General features: G+C 46.1%; 1 protein-coding gene across 14 annotated transcripts in view; it reads right to left on the bottom strand.

Moving 5' to 3' along the window:
- MND1 (meiotic nuclear divisions 1) overlaps positions 1 to 17,986 on the bottom strand; it is a 91,336-nt gene extending 73,350 nt beyond the window's left edge. For 4 of the 14 annotated variants that reach the window (XR_016211844.1, XR_016211845.1, XR_016211843.1 and 1 more), the window contains exons 1-3: positions 17,454 to 17,595; positions 11,611 to 11,676; positions 5,169 to 5,317 (exon numbers count right to left, since the gene is read on the bottom strand). Coding sequence is in view for 10 of the 14 variants with exons in the window: in XM_089302295.1 (XP_089158421.1) it covers positions 5,169 to 5,317; positions 11,611 to 11,676; positions 17,454 to 17,535 (297 nt within the window). In the remaining 4 variants the exon portion in view is untranslated. Of the gene's footprint in view, positions 1 to 5,168; positions 5,318 to 9,781; positions 9,840 to 11,610; positions 11,677 to 17,453 lie in introns of all 14 variants that reach the window. The other 10 variants (XR_011378211.2, XM_008267299.5, XM_089302296.1 and 7 more) reach the window with 8 other exon arrangements.
- Between the last annotated feature and the right edge of the window lie 2,402 nt (positions 17,987 to 20,388).

The raw sequence follows: 20,388 nt of genomic DNA, 5'->3' as shown, positions 1-20,388 counted from the left end.
AGAAGTGGAGCAGCCAGGACTTGAACCAGTGCCCTTATGGAATGCCAGCACTGCAAGCGGTGGCTTTACCTCTTATGCCACAGTGCCAGCCCTGAGAAAACGGATTTTTAAACATTTATTCATGGGGTCAGTGTTGTGGCACAGTGGGTTAAGCTGCTGCTTGCAACACTGGCATACCATATCAGAGTGCAGGTTTGAGTCCAGCTACTCTACTTCCAGTCCAACTTCCTTCTTTTTTTTTTTTGGACAGGTAGAGTTGGAGAGAGAGAGAGGGAGAGAAAGAGAGAGAGAGGTCTTCCTTCTGTTGGTTCACTCCCCAAATGGCCGCCACGGCCGGCGCTGCGCTGATCTGAAGCCAGAAGCCAGGTGCCTCTTCCTGGTCTCCCATGTGGGTGCAGGGGCCCAAGCACCTGAGCCACCCTCCACTGCCCACCCCCCTCCCCCCAGGGCCACAGCAGAGAGCTGGACTGGAAGAAGAGCAACTGGGACCAGAACCAGAGCCCACATGGGATGGCAGTGCCACAGGTGGAGGATTAACCAAGTGAGCCACGGTGCCGGCCCCCCAACTTCCTTCCAAAGTGCTATAAAGGCAGCTTGGGGGTCTTGCTTTTGATACCAATTCCAGGCACATTTTGGAGTACCCTTGTTTATTCAAGAAGCAATGGTAAATTATAGACATTTTCAAACAAAGATTGACAAGTCTATTCTTAAACTCTGGCTGAATTACCAAAAAATGTACTTCAGTTAGGATTCCTTCTTGAAAATAATATTTTTAACCCATTAAATAAAATGCATAGGATTACAAAAGAAATTATACTAAAATAGAGTTACTCTAGGGGTCAGTGCTGTGGTGCAGTGGGTTAAAACCCTGACATCTCATATGGGTACCGGTTCTAGTCCCAGCTGCTCCTCTTCAAATCCAGCTCTCTGCTGTGGCCTGGGAAGGCAGTGGAGGATGGCCCAAGTCCTTGTGCCCCTGCACCCGCATGGAAGACCCAGAAGAAGCTCCTGGCTCCTGAACTTTAGATCTGCTCAGTTCTGGCCATTACTGCCATTTGGGGAGTGAACCAGTGAGTGGAAGACCTCCCTCTCTCTTTCTCTAACTCTTTCAAATAAATAAAACTAAATCTATAAATAATAAAATACAGTTACTCTGGATATCTACATACAAAAAAGAAACTTTTAAACAGATCTTAAACCTTTGACAAAAATTAACTCAGAATGACAGTAAGCCTAAATATAAAACACAAAACCATAAAACTCCTAGATGACACCATCTGACAAAATCCAGATCTGGATTCTAGCCGTGTTGTATAAGATAACACGCAAAGGGTAATCCATGAAAGAAAAACTGAAAACATCTCCTTTGTCTAAGACACTGTTAGGAGAATGAAACAAAAAAACCATGGACTGGTAGAAAAATATCTGAAAATCACATCTGATAAATAATTGGTGTCTTAAGTATACAAAAGTTCTTAAAACTCAGTAACAAAAAAATCCCAACTTTAAAATGGCCAAAATGTTTAAACAAACAGCTCCTCTCATATAGGTGGCAAAATAAGCACATAAAACAGATGTTCCACAAGACAAGTGCTGTGGAATAGTGGGCTAAGCCTCCACCTGTGGCGCTGGAATCCCATATGGGCGCCGGTTTGAGTCCCAGCTGCTCCTCTTCCGATCTAGCTCTTTGCTATGGCCTGGAAAAGCAGTGGGAGAAGGCCCAAGTACTTGGGCCCCTGCACCCACGTGGGAGACCCTGAAGCAGTTCTGGGATCCTGGCTTTGGACATTTAGAGAGTGAACCATCAGATGGAAGACCTTCCTCTCTGTCTCTCCCTCTGTCTGTAACTCTACCTCTCAAATAAATAAATAAAACAATTTAAAAAAATGCTCCACAATATATGTCATTAGGGGGTTGCAAATTAAAAAAAGATACCATTACAAGTCTATTAGGACAACTGAAATATAAAATACTGACAACACTAAATGCTGGCACTGATATGGAACATTCAGAACTCTGATCACTACAGCTGACAATGCAAAACAGCATAGTCTCTTCAGATGGCAACTTGGCAGTTTCTTTAAACTTAACCTGTGCTTACCACACAATCCAGCAACCATGCTCCTTGGTATTTACCCAAATGAAATGAAAAGTAACGACCACACAAAAACCTGCACATGGGGTGGATGTTCAGCACAGCAGTCAACTGCCACTTGGGATGCCCCCTCCTTTACCGATTGCCTACTGTTTCCAATTCAGCTTCCTGCTAATGTGTGCCCTGGGACATAGCACATGATGGCAAGGACTTGAGTCCCTGCCACTCATGTGAGAGACCTAAATGGAATTCCAGCCTCCAGGCTTCAGCCTCACTCAGCCTTGGCTGTTGCAGGCATTTGGGGAGAGAACCAGCAGATGTAAGATCTCTCCATTTCTCTGTGTATTTCACGTAAAATGAAGATAAACTTTTTAAAAAAATCTGCATAAAAATGTTTATAGCAGTTTTATATAATTTAGAAACAAACAAAATGCTCTGTTTTAAAAAAAAGAGATGTATAATTTGGGACATGCTCAAGCTGACTTGCCCCAAATGGTAGAGTTAAAAACATACCAGGGGATTCCAATTCAATCCCATCAAGGTGGCATGTACCAATGCCATCTCACTATTCCAAGTGATCAATTTCAGTTCACAATTGATCATAATGAAAGGACTAAGAGTCAAAGGGAGCACATAAACAAGTCTAGTACCTGCTAACACTAACCGATGGAATAAATAAAGGGGAGAGTGATCCAACATGGGAAGTGAGATACTCAGCAGACTCATAGAATGGCGGATGTCCTAAATAGCACTCTGGCCTCAGAATCAGCCCTAAAGGCATTCGGATCTGGCTGAAAAGCCCATGAGAGTATTTCAGGTATGGAAAGCCAAGACACTTTGGCAAAAGATCTCTGCGAGTGAGATCCCAGTGGAAAGAACAGGTCTTCAAAGAAGGAGGTACCTTTCTCTGAAGGGAGGAGAGAACCTCCACTTAGACTATGACCTTGTCTAAACAAGATAAGAATCGGAGAACTCAGAGGGCTTCCATAGCCTTGGAAACTCATGACTGGAGCATAGGGAGACTACTGATGCCATAGACAGGAGTGTCAATTGGTAAAGTCAACAACAGGAGTCACTGTGCACTTACTCCTCATGTAGGATCTCTGTCTTTAATGTGCTGTGTATTGAGATTTAATGCTATAACGAGTACTCAAATAATATATTTCACTTTGTGTTTCTATGGGGGTGCAAACTGTTGAAATCTTTACTTAATGTATACTAAACTGATCCTCTGTAAAAAAAAAAAAAAAAAAAAAGAAATTATCAATTCCCAACTTGACTCTCACTGGGATTAAACATGACAATAGGTCTGATCTGATTTCATCATCATTTAAAAAAAATCATCTATTATTTTTCACTTTATGTTTCTGTGTGGGAGCAAACTGTTGAAATCCTTACTTAAGGTATACTAAGCTGATCTTCTGTATATTAAGATAATCGAAAATGAATCTTGATGTGAATGGAAGGGGAGAGGGAGTGGGAAAGGGGAGGGTAGTGGGTGGGAGGGACGGTATGTGGGGGAAGCCATTGTAATCCATAAATCGTACTTTGGAAATTTATATTCATTAAATAAAAGTTAAAAAAAAAAACATAAAAAAAATAAAAAAAAGTATTGATTTATTTGAAAGGCAAAGAGAGAGACATATTGAACAAACTATTTTCCAGCCACTGGTTCATTCCCTAAATGGCTACAACAGCCAATGTTGGACCAGGCTGAAGTCAGGAAGCCAGGAACTCCAACCAAGTCTCCCACTTGTGTGGCCAGGGCCCAGACATTTGTCATCATCTGTCGCATTCCCATGTGCATGAGCAGGGAGCTGGGGCAGAAGCAGAGTGGCCAGGTTTGAACCAGCCCCCGACATGTGATGCCAGTGTTGCAAATGTTGATTTGATCACCTGCATCACAACACCAGCCCCTGAGATTTCTTCAATAGCTCAATGGATAATCAACTGGTGGTATTTCCATATGATGGTATTTCCATATGTGATGAACAGAAATGAAGTACCAGAAATGAAGCACCAGAAATGAAGCCACCAGAAGACATGGAAGAAATTTACATCGTTAGGTGAAAGAAACCTATTTGAAGGACATGTTGTAAAACTCCAACTTTACAACACTGGGAAATGCAAAACTATGGAGACAGTAAGAAGCTCAATGGTTGCCAGCAGCTGGCAGGTAGGTAGGGAGAGATGAACAGGTGGAACACAAAGGATTTCAGGGCAGTGCTGTGACTGGATATTTTTGAGTCTTTCCCACCAAGGGTTTACGTGTTGGGAACTTGGTCCTAGGGACCTAATCGCAGCTTACAACGCAGACCTGTCTCTGCTCTGTCGTCCCTGTTTTCTAACGTCACCTCTCCCTCTCACATGCAGTCCGGTCCCTATGAAGCCATCTGTCAAGAGGTGATGCAGCCAGAGAGGCCCCTGCGAGACTCATCACTCTGTCTCTCCCTCTCTCTGTTAACTCTGACTTCCAAGAAAATACACAAATCTTTAAAAATAAATAAATTATCCAGCTTCAGGCATTTCAGTACAGTAACAGAAACAGATGAAACCAAGCAGTGCACCTTCCTAGGATACTGAAACCGTGGACACATGTTATCACACAGTTGCCAAAACCCACAGAATATAAACTGAAAGAGTGAGCCCTAGTGTAAACTATGGATTTTAATTAATAATTAGATCCCAGCATTGGCATCAGTTGTCATACACGTTTCACACGAATACACGGTGTAAACAAGAGCAAATGTGTATGTGGTGAGGGAAAGGAGGGCAGGTGTTTCTTATGCCTTACTTTTCCAGCAATTTTTCAGTAAAGCTAAGACTCTAAAGAAAAAATAATAATCTAAAACTAAAAGGACTAAAATACTAGCAATATCATCACATGTGGGAAGATGAAAATTAAAATATTCTATGATCCTTATATTATTTTGGAAAAAGATCAAGTGTTGACTACCTTTAGACTTTGGGTCAAATAATGCACATTAAAAATGTAAAGGGAACCACAAAGAGAGAATTAATTAAAACAATCTGCTGCAAAGTAAATGTACTGTTTTCAAACACAGTGACTCACCTGAGATTCCAGAACCTCCACCTTGCGTTTCCTTACGTGAAGAGCTTTACTAGGAAAAGCCCAGTAGTAATTCGATGTTCCAATCCTCTCACAGTCAACCATCCCATCATCAACTAAACTCTGGAGGACGTCTTTGACTGACATGGCAGCTAAGACAGACAATTTTTAAAAACTCTACATTAAACATCATAAATAACCGTAAAAGGCAAATTAAATCAACAGTTAATAGGCTAATAACTATTGAGCTTTAAAAATAACAAAAAAGACAGAAAAACAGTAAAAGCACATCAGTGGCCCTCCACAAAATGTGCCTGGCAAAAATGTAAGAAAAATATTCAAACCCACTAACAACTGAAGTAATGCAAACTAAAGCAATGAGATATAACTAGTGAATTAAACACACTAAAGAATATAATAAAGAATTCAAGGAAATGGATACTCAACACAGGTGAAGAAATGTGGCAATATGTATTGAAAAACTTTAGATTAATGTATGTACCCTCTATTGAGTAATTCCACTTTAATAAATTCAAAGAAAATGACTAAAATGCATAAGGATGCTCACTGAAGCACTGTTTTCAACAGCAAAAAAATTGGAAAACAGTCCAGTAACCGGATTTTTTCAAGTATTTTCTTGATAGGGTATTATGCTACCGTTTCTATTACAAAATAATGTTTAATGGCATGGATATAAATTCAAAATATAATACACACAATGTATCAAACAGAAGATAAAGGATAGTATGCACTAATTCTACAGTGGTTATCCCTGGATGGTAGGGAAAGACAATTTTTAGTTCCTTTTTTTTTTTTTTTTTTTTTTGCTTGTTTTTCCTCAACCATGAACATGTATCATCTTTTGTTAAGATAACTAAAAACAGGGGCCAGTGTTGTGGCCATTTAAGCTGCCTCCTGCAATACTGGCATCTCACATGTACCAGTTCAAGTCTCAACCGCTCCACTTCTGATCCAGCTCCCTGCTAAGGTGACTGGAAAGGCAGCAAAAGATGGCCCAAGTGCTTGGGATCCTGCCACCCACAATGGAGATTCAGACCAAGTTTCTGGCTTTGACCTGGCGCAGCCCTGGCTGCTGCATCCATCTGGAGAGTGAACCAGTGGATGGAAGATATCCGCCTCTGCCTCTCTTTCTCCCTCTCTGTAACTCTGAATTTCAAATAAATAAATAAATCTTTAAAAAAGAAAACTGAAAACAAAACCACTATGAAAACACAAACTGTAAGTAAAGAAATAAAGTGGATGCTCCAGTCAGGGTTAAGATTAAAAATCAGAAAAAAAATTAAACATAGGGGACAGGGGAGAGAGAAAGATTAATGGGGGCACTAAGGTATAAAAAGTTCTAGGGTTCTATTCATGGTCAGGGGGCTACAGCTAATAATAATGCACCATATATTTTTCTAAGAAAAACAAAAGGACTTAGAACATTTTCATCAGAATGAAATAAATTTTTTAAACGATTTATTTATTTAATTGAAAGTCAGAGTTACAGAGAGAGATGTCTTCTATCTGCTGGTTCACCCCTCAAATGGCCACAATGGCCAGAGCTGCGCCAATCCAAAGCCAGGAGCCAAGGGATTCTTCCTGGTCTCCCAGGTAGGCACAGGGGCTCAAGGACTTGGGCCTTCTTCTACTGCTTTCCCAGGCCACAGCAGAGAGCTGGATCAGAAGTGGAGCAGCCAAGACTTGAATGGGCGCCCATATGGATGCTGGCACTGCAGTCAGCAACTTTACCCGCTACACCACAGTGCTAGCCCCAAGAACAAAAGAGTATTTGAGGAGCTAATGTTTACCCTGATTGGACATTACACAGTACACCATACATCATGAATGAAAATATCACACAGTATCCCATAAATATGTACAGTTTACATATGCCAATTAAAAATTAACTTTTAAATACCACATAAACAGGTAAACATTTCACAAATGTTTGAAATCCTATGTACCAAGAAATATACCAGTACTGTAATGTCTGAATTTTTCCACTAAATTTGCAAAATGCTCAACTCTACTTGTAAAGCACAAACAGAAGTGAAATCTTAAAGGATCCTAAACACATGGAGCCGGCACTGCAGCATAGGAGGTCAAGCTTCCATCTGCAGTGCCCGAATCCCATGTGGGTGCTGGTTCCATTCCCGGCTGCCCCACTTCCAATCCAGCTCTCTGCTCTTGCCTGAGAAAGCAGTGGAAGATGGCCCAAGTGCATGGTTCCTGCACCCTCATAGGAGACCCAGAAGAAGCTCCTGGCTCCGGATCAGCCCAGCTCCAGCTGTTGCAGCCATCTGGGGAGTGAATCAGCAGATGGAAAACCTCTCTCTGTCTCTAACTCTGCCTCTCAAATAAATAAATCTTTAAAAAAAAAATCCCCAAAACAGGTTCAAGAAACTAATATGAATGTAAATTGGTATAGCCTTTCCTGAAGGCAATTTGAGATCAAATAATAAAAAGCCTGGCCAGTGCCATGGCTCACTTGGCTGATCCTCCGCTTGCGGTGCCGGCACCCCGGGTTCTAGTCCCGGTTGGGGCGCCAGGTACTAGTCCCGGTTGCTCCTCTTCCAGTCCAGCTCTCTGCTGTGGCCCGGGAGGGCAGCGGAGGATGGCCCAGGTGCTTGGGTCCCTACACCCGCATGGGAGACCAGGAGGAAGTACCCGGCTCCTGGCTTTGGATCAGCGCAGCGCTGGCAGTAGCGGCCATTAGGGGAGTGAACCAATGGAAGGAAGACCTTTCTCTCTGTATGTCTCTCTCACTAACTTTGACTGGCAAAAATTAAAGAAAAAAAAAGCCCAGAACACAAATTTGTAGTGAGGGAGAGAGAAAGAGAGAAAGGTCTTCCTTCTGTTGGTTCACCCCCCAAATGGCCCCTACGGCTGGCACGCTGCGCCGATCCAAAGCCAGGGGCCAGGTGCTTCCTCCTGGGCCCTGCACCCGTGTGGGAAACCAAACACCTGGACCATCCTCCACTGCCCTCCTGGGCCACAGCAGAGAACTGGACTGGAAGAGGAGCAACCAGGACAGAAACGGTGCCCCAACCAGGACTAGAACCCAGAGTGCCGGTGCTGCAGGTGGAGGATTAGCCTAGTGAGCCGCGGCACTGGCCTCTACTCAATTTTTTAAAAAAAGATTTATGTATTTATTTGAAAGCCAAGAGTTACAGAGAAAGAGGGAGAGACATGTCTTCCATCTGCTGATTCACTCCCCAAAAGTCCACAATGGCCAGGGTGGAGCCAGGCTGAAGCCAGGAGCTTCATCCGGGTCTTCCACGTGAGTAGCAGGGATCCAAACACTTGCACGATCTTCTGCTGCTTTTCTCAGGCCAGCAGTAGGGAGCCGGGTTGGAAGTGGGGCAGCTGGGACTCAAACCGATGGCCATATGGGATTCCAGCTCACAGGTGGCAGCTTTACACACTACGCCACAACGCAGGTCCCTTTCTATTTTTTATTTTTAAAAGATGTATTTATTTGAGAGGCAAAGACAGAGAGAGCTCTCCATCTGTTTGTTCACTTCTCAAATGGTCACAACAGCTAGAGCTTGGAGGGTACAAAGCCAGGAGTCAGGAGCCTCTTCTGGCCCGAGCACCTGGGTGATCTTCTGTTTTCCCAGGCTCATTAGCAGAGAGTGGAATAGCTGGGACTTGAACTGGTGCCCATACGGGATGCTGCGTCACAGACTGTGACTCCTTTATTCTATTTCTAGACACGTTTGCCAGTAAGGCAATGGGAGATGGGCAGAAAAATCTATGGGCAGTGTTTTAGTCTGCTTGGCCAGCTATAGACCACCCGATCCTGAACTGTGAACCTCCCAACTCTTACCTGAAATAAACCTAGTCCTTCCCAAGAAAAGCGCCTCTCAGGTACCATAAAGTTACAGAAAGTGACTACTAAAGGACCCCTCCTGATGACTTCACTTAACCTTAACTACAATCAGAGTGGGGGTTAGAGATTCAGTATTTGACCTGATGTGGAGATGACAAGCAGTTCAGTCAAAGGGCCATGCTGTGGTGTAGCAGGTAAAGCCACCACCTGCAGTGCTGGCATCCCATATGGGCCCAGGTTTGATTCCTGGCTGCTCCACTTCTGACCAGCTCTCTGCTATAGCCTAGGAGGCCAGTGGAGGACGGCCCAAGTCCTTGGGACCCTGCATCCGCATGGGAGACCTGGAAGAAGCTCCAGGCTCCTGGCTTCAGATCAGCTCAGCTCCAGCCATTGCAGCCATCTGGGGAATGAGCCACCAGATGGAAGACTTCTCTCTAACTCTACCTTTCAAATAAATAAATAAATCTTAAAAAAATATTCAGTAGCAGCAATATTTGGAAACAACCTAGATATTGAACAGGTAAAGAGCTAAGCAAACTATGATACAGTAGGTGATCACTGAATGAAATACTGGAAGGCAAGTGCTATAAATAACTTTTTAAAAAGACATTTATTTGAAAGGCCACAAGCCCTGTGGCTGTGGCCCATGGACATTATATAGGGACTCTTACAAACATTCTTCACCTTTAGAAATTTTATGTTTTTCATAAAGAGGAAGACCACTGCAGAAAAAAAATGACACATATTTCCCACAGTATCCCAGTGCAGCAGCAATACTCACTAATGCCTTTTTCTTTGGGAGCAATCTTCTCCATGTCTTTTAGTTGAAACACATCTTTCTGTTTAAAAAGTTTTACAAAAGATGAAAAACACATATTTGTTTTCTGCTGCTCATTTTTATTTACCATATTATGTTCACAAACATTGTTTAAAAAAAAAAAAACGTAAATGAACAGTGCAGTAAAAACAAGCATTTTAGAGCCAGAGGAAACTGCAATTCTCTCATTCCATAGCCTCAACAGAGCTTAAAGCAGACAGACTTTCACAGCAGCATACAATGCTTTAAAGTACTTGCAGATCAGAACATAAAGAACATCTTCCCACTGAAGTAGAAAAATCAGCTATGGTGGATCACTTGGTACCCTGAGGGAATTAATTAGTTCTCTGACATTCTAATTTTTAAAAAAACACAGCAGGGCTTTGGATAGCATATATCACACCTCACAGACTTAACAGTTCTAACCAAAGGCAAAACAGGCAACTGTCAAGATTTCTGTACATTTAGGGTTTCACAGGAGAGCTATCCATGGATTGCTTTCCTTTTTTTAAAAAAACAGATTTGGGGGCCGGCACTGTGGTTAGGCAGATCAAGCCACTGTCTGCAGCTCCAGTTCGAGTTCTGGCTGCTCTGCTTCCAATCCAACTCTCTGCTAATGTTCCTGAGAAAGCACTGGAGGATGGCCCAAGTCCTTGGGCCCCTGTACTCCCGATAGGAGACCCAGAAGCAGCTCCGGGCTCCTGGCTTCAGCTGGCCCAGTCTCGGCTATTGCAACCATTTGGTGAACGAACCAGCAGATGGAAGATCACTCTCTCTCTCTCTGTGTCTCTCCTTGTCTGTCTGTAACTGTATTTCAAATAAATAAATAAATCTTAAAAAAACGTTGCTTTATTGCTTCTCAGCCTTTTGGCTAAGATCAAGTATAGTAAAAAAACGTTGCTTTATATGAAAGAAGAGTTGCAGAGGGAGGGAGGGAGGAGAAGGGGAAGAGAGCCCTTCCATCTGCTGGTTCACTAACCAAATGGCCAGGGCTGGGCTGAAGCCAGGAGCCTGGAAGTGCATCTGGGTTCCCCATAGGGTACCAGGAGTCCAAGCACCTGGGCCATCTTCTGCTGATTTCCCATTAGCAGGAAGCTGGATTGGAAGTGGAGCAGCCAGTACTAGACATGTGCTCATATGGGATGCCGTGGTCACAGGTGGCAGCTTAACCCACTGCACCACTGCATCGTAATGCTAGCCCTCGTGGTTTTTCATAAAAAGCGTTTTCCATAAACTTACCCAAGATGCCTCATATTTTCTATTAGGAACAGGCACAAATATATGGAATAGATTAAGGAGGCCTGTGTTAACACCGTACATGTGCTATTCCACAGCCTGACTTACAAATGCAAAGAGGACGTGTACCCTCTAAAGTCAGATGATCCTGGTTTGAATCCTGGTGCTGTCACTTCTATTTTCTGAGACCAAGGACTGGTTCCTTAGACACTCCTGTGTCAGGTATCCTCGTCTGTATAATGAGAATGACAGCAATAGCACCCTCCTCACAGAAGCAACAGGCTGAAATCAGATGTCTGTCAAGTGCCTCCAACAGTGACTGACCCTGGGCAGCCCTCATCATTAGCTGTGCTGGTGTCTGGGGGACAGTCTGGACAGAAAAGATTACCAACAGTGCATATGGTTCTTTCTACTCCATGGCTCAAGGCACTACCGTTTGTAGAATTTTACCCAAGATATTGGTCAGTACTGCTCTCCAGTCAAGAGGGTACAGTTAACACTGGATGATGTAAACTTAACATGAAAATCACACAAGTTATTTAAGGAAAATGACTTACCGTCTCGAAAAATATTTCCATCATGCGGGTTCTCTTTTCTTCTGCACTTAGTCCTTTTTTCTTTGACTAAAGCACAAAAGCAAAAAAGAAAATATTGCTTTTTAAACACTGCATTTAAGAACAACTTAGCCTGAGACACCTTTAACTTTATGCAGTTTTATTTAACACCAACAGGTTATTTTGCTACTCTCAGAGCCAAGCCTACAGACTCATTTTGACTTATATGCCAAGCTTTGTGGGAGTTGCTGCTAGTCTGGTAATAATCTTGACTGGGACAGACTGCGGCATCTTCGATGAAATTCAGTATTTACAAAATGAATCAACAAGTCACCATATACCAACAAGGGACTTACTATCTTTCAAAATAAAGAAACCAGGCTGGCGCTGCGGCTCACTAGGCTAATCCTCCGGTTGCGGTACCGGAACCCCAGGTTGGGGCACCGGATTCTGTCCCGGTTGCCCCTCTTCCAGGCCAGCTCTCTGCTGTGGCCTGGGAGTGCAGTGGAGAATGGCCCAAGTGCTTGGGCCCTGTACCCGCATGGGAGACTGGGGGAAGCACCTGGCTCCTGGCTTCGGATCTGCACAGCGCCGGCCATAGTAGCCATTAAGGGAGTGAACCAACGGAAGGAAGACCTTTCTCTCTGTCTAACTCTGCCTGTCAAAATAAAATAAAATTAAATAAAAATTAAAAAAAAGAAACCGAAGTACTTATAACTAAAGAACAGTTACATGCACAAATTGCTACATGAACGCCCAAGCTAAATGAATTAACTCCCTCACTTGGTGGGGGAGAGGGGGGAGGAAGCAGAATTATCTAGGAAGGCTACAAGCAGAGGATTTGGGTAGGCGGAGAAGCAGCAAAAGGTGTCTGAACAGACCACACACAGGCATACTGTTATGGAAGTGCACAGAACACTCAAGAAAGGCAAGCACTCTAGGGCAGCTACTGAATGGACTACGGAGAAGGAGTGGCAGAAGACAGGATAGAGGTTGTCTGAGGCCCATCAAGGAATGCAGACAGCCAAGCTGAGCAGACTTTACCTAGGAAATGAAGAGTTACTGAGTAATTCTGAAAGTGGGGAGTGACAAGTTAGAGTTACACTTCAGTACCTTAACCGCAATAGCTAGCAATGGGAAGGGTAGGCTAGAGGAGGAAAAAAAAACTAAGTGGACAATGGAAGGCTACTCAGATTACCATTATTCTGAAAAACTTTTGGGCCAATTTGAAACCAAGAAAATTAACTGAAACTAAGATAGGTAACTGAAAAATGAGAGTTGGTCAATTTTACCATTTGTTATAAATAGAATATACACACAAAGTTGAAGTTTAATTTAAAACAAAACAAAACAAGAGTTCATATCTTCAATCCAAAAATTTGCAGATACCCAAAAGACTGAAAACCATCATCTGTAGCTCTCTACCCAAATGTTCAAGTTATTTACAACCGTCTCAAAAACTGCGTGGAATCATGAGAATAAAAATTGTTTGTTAAAAAAAACCCACTTGGGGCCAACGCTGTAGCATAGCAGGTCAAGTCACTGCCTGCAGTGCCAGCATCCCATATGGACATCAGTTTGAGACCCAGCTGCTCCACTTCTGATCCAGCTCTCTGCTATGGCCTGGGAAAGCAGTAGATGGCCCAAATCCTTGGGCCCCTGCACCTGCGTGGGAGACCTGAAAGAAGCTCCTGGCTTCAGATCGGCACAGCTCCGGCCATTGTGGCCAATTGGGGAGTGAACCAGTGGATGGAAGACCTCTCTCTCTGACTTTCAAATAAATAAATAAATCTTAAAAAAAAAAAAAATGAAAAACAAAAGACTGATCTTATCTAAACAAAAACTCCACCAGAAAATGTGAAGCTACAATAGATGGGGATAGGGTTTAGGAATGGCCACTCTGACCCATGCCAGAGTATACAAGACTTTACTCATCTTGTAAAACCTAGAAACACACAGTCTCATTTCTACAGCAATAATATGAGCAAATGTGTCTTGACAAATCATGCGGATAGATCATGGCCTCAAAGTCTACATCTTCCTCTTGCTCAGCTACTGATCTCATCTCTGCATACCTTTCCCTTGATCTCATCAGCTTTCCTTGTCTTTTAAAGTTTTCCTTTTATTTATTTATTTTTTTTTTTAGGATTAATTTAGTTGACAGGAGAGGAGAGGGAAGAAAAGGGAACCTTCCACCTGCTGGTTCACTCCTGCAACAGCTGGGCCTGGGCCAGGCCAAAGCTGAGATCCAGGAGCTTCTTCCAGGTCTTTCACACGGGTGTCCGGGGCCTAAGCACTTGGGCCATCTTCCACTGCCTTCTCAGGCGCATCAGCAGGGAGCTGGATCAGAAGTGGAGCAGTCGAAGATTGAACCTGTGTTCATGAGATGCTTGTGTCGAAAGTGGTGGCTTAACTCCTGCACCTAGCTTTCCTGAGCACCTATTCTGAACCCCTCAAGTTCTCATAGCCCCTGACCTTCAGTCTCACCTATCTACCTATGTGCTGGACAGACTCCAAACTCAGGCAGCCTAAACTTCAGTCTTCCCCAACTACAGCTACTCTCCACCCCTGCAGTCTCAGGTACCATCAGGTCACTCATGTCAGAGGCCTGGCAGGTGTAAGTGCCTTTATCTCTTACCCCACACCCACTCAGTCACCAAATTCTGTCAACTTCAGCATTCAAGTATCTCCCATCTATGCTGTCTGCTCCATCCCTACTACCTCAGTTCCTGCCTTTATTATCTACCTCCTGCAATACGTATGCACGGATCTCAAAATTATTTCACAGCAAAAAACACCTCTTATCTTTTAATCCCATTGTCCACAAAAACTTTGAGGTACCCTCATCTACCTTAGTCCACAAATACCCTCAGGCCTCTAACTAAACTGTGTGTCACTCTAAGTTCATATCCCACACTTGAAGTGCAAATGTGACCACGCTTCCGCCTTGCTTGGAACCCTTTGGTGGCTTCCAACCATCTAGAAATAGCCAATCACCCCTAATGGGATACATGAGGGTACTTCCAAAAGTTCATGGAACTTAGTGCCAGGATAGACATAGCAGACATAAAGGCCAGCACTACTTTCAAGGCCACATATCTAAAGCCCACAACTGTAAAATCTGAGACTGTTCAGGTTCACAGGCCCCCACACACAAGGGATGCTGAGAACTAAGGATCGCCTGCAGAGATCAGTCAGTGAAGTCTCAGCGCCAGAAACCCACAGAGAGCCAGGGTCCAGGACGGCCTTGTGAGCCTCCCTTCACACTGCTCTTCAGTAAGAATAAAGCAGGGCCGGTGCCATGGCTCACTAGGCTAATCCTCCGCCTTGCGGCGCCGGCACACCGGGTTCTAGTCCCGGTCGGGGAGCCGGATTCTGTCCCGGTTGCCCCTCTTCCAGGCCAGCTCTCTGCTGTGGCCCAGGAGTGCAGTGAAGGATGGCCCAAGCGCTTGGGCGCTGCACCCCATGGGAGACCGGGAGAAGCACCTGGCTCCTGGCTTCGGATCGGTGTAATGCACCAGCCGCGGCGGCCATTGGAGGGTGAACCAACGGCAAAAGGAAGACCTTTCTCTCTGTCTCTCTCTCACCGTCCACTCTGTCAAAAAAAAAAAAAAAAAAAAAAAAAAAAAAAAAAGGCAGCCATGGGCTCCACACCGTCAGAAGGCCCCTTCAGCTCATTTCTCTGTTCTAGTAGGTTCTCTGTTCTAGTAGGTCTCCAGGCACATCCTGTATGGACCAAAGGAAAATCTCTGGAGGATGCCTGGGCAGGCACATTTTAAAAATCCTTTCCAGGTGCTTTAACTGTGCCCCACGGTTGAGGTTGACAACCCTGCTCTTCTCAGCCTAGAATCTGAAGGCCATGTGTGTCGGTGGGGTGGGGTGGGGACTTGTGTGGCAGTAAGAATCCCCTTAGGACAGCAGTCTGTGGCTGCATCAGCAGTAAACACCGGGATCTGCAAAGTCCTTAGAGAAAGCTCCTAACTTCTGGTATTATGAACAGCTCCTAGGCAGATCGCTCACCCTACCCTGGGGCGGGCAGTGAGAAGCAGCCAGCATCAGGGCAGCACTTAGGAAAGCGCAGCGCTCGGCTCAGCTGCTGTGAGTCACACAAAAGTGGATGAGCTGTGTTCAATGATTCCACCTCCGGGTGCTTTGCTGGTTAGTCTATTACCTCTAGAAATCATTCTGTTTAAAGACGAACCACAACAGAGCACCACAGCCAGGGTTACACACAGTAACTGATGTAAAAGGATGCCACTTTAACACATCTTTCTAGAAACTTCTCCAAAAGCAGACTGAACGCGGACTCACTTAAGACTAGAAGAATTCAGCTGCTGGTACAAGTTAGATGCAGCCAGCTCAGTAAAGGGACTCAAAACGTGACCCCAGGACTATAAGCCTTCCTCGTCGACCTAATTATTTTAAAACACTTAAAAAAAAATCCTACGACTAAAAAACTTTCTCGGAGGAGTTACAGAATTCCTAAAATCAGCCTGGTTGACTAATTACAACGGGATTTTTGAGAAATTCTGAAAGCACACGTCACCTGCTGCCCGCCGAGCTGAGCACGGTGCTTCTTGGTTTCTAAGAACACGCCCAGCAGCACAGTTTGGCATCTGGTTAGGATGCTGGCCTCCCCCATCAGAGTGCCGGGGGCCTGAGTCCCAGCTCTGCTGTTTCCCGCTAACGCACACCCCGGAGACAGCGGGCAATGCTTCCTTCCTGTCGCTGGGTTCCTGCCACCCCCGTGGGAAGCCTGGATTGAGTTCCGGGACGCTGGCTTCTCTCAGGCCCAGCCCCCAGCTGTTGCAGGCCTGCGGGGAGTGACCCAGGCGAAGGCGGATGGCATTCTACTAAATAAAATGTAAAAAAGCACTAACAGGCCCAACTAAATCAAAACAATCAGGAAAGAGAACAAAAGTTTATCTTGGACCAACATGAACTTTGTTCATCACATAACAAAAAACCAGGAATTACACGTCTTTAAGTTTTATTCTAATCTGGGCCATGCTGCCCCAATACTGGAGGTAAGCATCTGAAGAGTTTGAGTAGCGTCAGGCGATCCGCGAGCACAGACCAGGAGCTGTCTACCTGGAGCAATCCGGTAACACAGCGCTGGCAGCGCACTGCACTGGGGTCCCGTTTGCTTTCTTCGACCTTCCCGCGTACGCCCAGGTGGCTGGGTCGTTAGTGTAACCACAAGGAAGCCGTTACCCGTTGTTAGGAACTGCATCTGGACAAGCATTTGCAAATAAATAACGTACACGTGGACCCGCGGCCACCCTTCTCCGCTCGACGGCACAACGGCCGTGCCACTAAATTAAGACATTAAAATCTCAGCTCCACTGCATCAGACGCCATCAGAAGCCAAAAAGGGCGCGGGGGCCGAGACGGAAGGTGCACGAAAACGACCCTGTGCACAGAAAGCCCTCGCACGCACAGCGCTACCAGGCGGGGGCAGGGGTCCCGGCGCCCCCCGCCCTTCGCTGGAAACCAGTGGATTTCCACGGGCGAACAGCGAGGCTGCGCCAGGGTGGAGCAGGTGGGAAAGGCGCTCTCCACCCTACCACCGTGCGGACGCCCCCTCAACCGCGGGTCCCCAAGGAGCGCGCCGCGGGGCCCTCCGGCGCGGGCTCCCGGGTCCCGCCGCCGCCTCGCCCGGTTCCTCTCGAGGGGCTGCCCCGGGGCGAACCGGTCCACGGGCGCCTGGGGCACTGGCGCTTCTCACAAACCACCGAGTTCGCGGGATGCCGGGGTCCCGTTCGCGAACGCGCCCCAGGTTCTAGCCGAGCCCGCCCGCAAGGGACCCGAGGGCAGAGACCGAGGGGCTGCGAACGCCCCCGCACCTCTGCGGCGAGCCCGCGGGCCCAGCCGGCGCCGGCTCGCAACTCCACGCCACGGCGGGACCCGGCCCTGGGCTCTTACCATGGCGCCGGCTGCTGGGCTTCCGGTGGCGGGGCGTGCGCTGGCGGCCGGGGCGGAGCGGGTTTGATTTTGGCGCTAACGCCGGCCTCTGGGGCGGGGCAGCGAAGGGGCGGGGGGGGACGTCCACGTCTCCCGCACGGCGCGCAGCGACCCCTAGCGGCTGCGCCTAGCGGCCGGCCGGAGCGGGGCGGGGCGGGGCGGGGCGGGGCGGGGCCTGGGGTGGGGCCTGGCTGGCGGTCGGCCGTCTGCACTTGGTCCTTTGAGTGGGGTCGCCGTGATGCTTCCGTTTCCTGGCGCTTGTGTGTTGAACGCGAATGACTTTTTTGAGGAAGCCGTGAGCGCTTGCTTTTCCCTGAGCTTTCTCGCCGCCACGGATACCTGACCTAAATTTGGCTTAACAAATAGAGCCCATTTGGCTGCCGGAAGGAAACGCTGCCTCCGTCCATCCGGAGTTGTCCGCTGCGGGGCGGACCCGATTCCTTTCCCGCCTTCTGGTGTCACCCCTTATCTGCTCCCCAGCGCCTTTGCACTTACCGTTCCGGATTTTAAAAAGCCCGGGTGGATGGTTCGCATTTCCTTTAGGTTTTCAACAAACTAAACAATAATGTGATTTTCACATAATTCTGTCGACGGTATGTTGCCTCATGACAATAGATGCGGATTCAGAACAAAAGTTTGGGTTCCTTCTCCGAAAGTTGTGAAAATAGCGCATTAAGGCTTCAATGATCTTGAAATTTATTATTTTGTGTATTGTTAAGTATAATTATATTTTTAAAGAAGAGCAGCTGAAATAGAAGTTCGAAGTCGTTGCTTCTCTTGGAAGCCAGGAAAGGCATATGCTGGAATGCATGTACAGTTCCAATAATTTGGTTTTTCCTAGAGTGTGTTGTACAACACAAACAATTGATAAATACAGGACACAACTCCAAAGCAGTAGACGGGTAATCATTTAATACATGTTTTAATATGTACTAGAAAAAAGGTAATTAGCACATTTTTTCGGACTTCTAATGCAATGGTCATGATATGGCTAAAGTAGTGCCAGTGCCTACTGCTCCATCTGGTGCAGAGTCTTTCCCCAGCTACCTTTTGATTCATGCTTTTAGACCATTCAGGTAGCGCCACTAGAAATTATTTCCTGTCTTCCTGTTCCCTCCCTGCAGCCGGCAGCTTCCCCCTGTGGCGTTCTCTGTAGTTTTTATCACGGCACTTCACATTCATTTTATATATATCTTGCCTTCATCATCAAACCCGTCTTGGTTTCACCAAGACCTAACCCAGTGCTCGACAATGACAATGAATGTGTATAAATGAATGTCGCAGGGACTGGCCTTTTGTCCAGTGGTTAAGATGCTGGTGTCCCATACGGGAGTGCCTGAGTTTGCTGCCGGCTCTGGCTCCTGATTCCAGCTTCTCACCAATGCAGCTGCTGAGAGGCAGTAGTGAGAGGCTGTAGTGATTGAGTCCCTGCCACACACAGGAGACCGGGATTACGCCTCTGCCTCCGAACTTCAGCTTGGCCCATTCTGGGACATTGTGAGCATTTAGGGAGTGAACTGGTGGATGGAAGTGTGCACACACTCTCTTTTTCTCTCTGCTTCTCTCCTCTCCTCTCCTCCCCTTCCTTTCCCTTCTCTTCCCTTTTCTCTCTCTCTGCCTCTCAAATAAATTTGAAAAAAAATTTTAAAAGCATGTGCTAGGTATACAAGGACATAATTTTGTCATTAATTTAAAGATGACTAAGGATGGTTTTCAGTTGCAAATAAAACCCGAAGGATATTTTTCTTTTCTAAGCTAATTGTTACATTGAATAGCACTTTCCCATTAGCATTCTCACCAGTAAAAATCCATTTTTTATTAAATATTTATTTACTTGGGGGCTGGCGTTGTGCCATAGCAGGTAAATCCTCTGCCTGCAGTGCTGGCATACCATATGAGTGCCAGTTTGAGTCCCGGCTGCTCCACTTCTGATCCAGCTCTCTGCTATGGCCTGGGAAAACAGTAGAGGATGGCCCAACTCCTTGGGCCCCTGCAGCCACATGGGAGACCCAGAAGAAGCTCCTGGCTCCTGGTTTCTGATCGGCATAGATCCAGCCATTGTGGCCATCTGTGGAGTGAACCAGTGGATGGAAGTCCTCTCTCTCTCTCTCTCTCGCTGCCTCTCCTCTCTGTGTGCAACTCTGATTTTCAAATAAATACATAAATCTTTTTAAAAACCTGAAAGCCAAAGTCACAGAGAGAGGGAGAAACAGAAAGAGAGTGGGAGGTATCTTCTATCTGTTGGTTCACTCCCTAAATGGCTACAATGGCCAGGACTGGGCCAGGCTGAAGCCCAGGAGCCAGGAGCTTCACCCAGGTCTCCTACATGAGTGACAGCGGCCCAAGCACTTGCACTGTCTTTTGCTGCTTTCCCAGGTGCATTAGTAGGGAGCTGGATCAGAAGTGGAGCAGCCAGGACTTGAACTGGCACCCGTATGGGAAGCCGGCATTGCAGGCAGCGGCTTAACTCACTGTGCAACAACACCAGCCCCACTAGTAAAATTCTTACACCATTCCTATGTCTTGAGATGCTCCAAGTTCTGCACTTTGATAGTAGCAGGCAGATGTAGTATATAGGTTATTAAGGATGAGGGCAAGGGCCGCCACTGTGGCATAGTGGGTTAAGCTGCTGTGTGTAATGTCAGAATCCCATATCAGAATGCTGGTTCAAGTCCTGATCCAGCTCCTTGCTAATGCATGTGGGAAGGCAACTGAAGATGGCCCAAGTATCTGGGCCCTTACCACCCACATGAGAGACCCTGACAGAGTTCCCAGCTCCTGGATTCTGCCTATACTGTCTCTGGCTGGTTCTGCAAT

The sequence above is a fragment of the Oryctolagus cuniculus genome, chromosome 8 (assembly GCF_051225735.1).
Source record: "Oryctolagus cuniculus isolate XC-2025 breed Fujian yellow rabbit chromosome 8, ASM5122573v1, whole genome shotgun sequence".
In the NCBI taxonomy this organism is placed as follows: Eukaryota; Metazoa; Chordata; class Mammalia; order Lagomorpha; family Leporidae; genus Oryctolagus; species Oryctolagus cuniculus.
The sequence above is the reverse complement of the archived record's forward strand: the minus strand, read 5'-3'. Positions and strand labels throughout refer to the sequence as shown.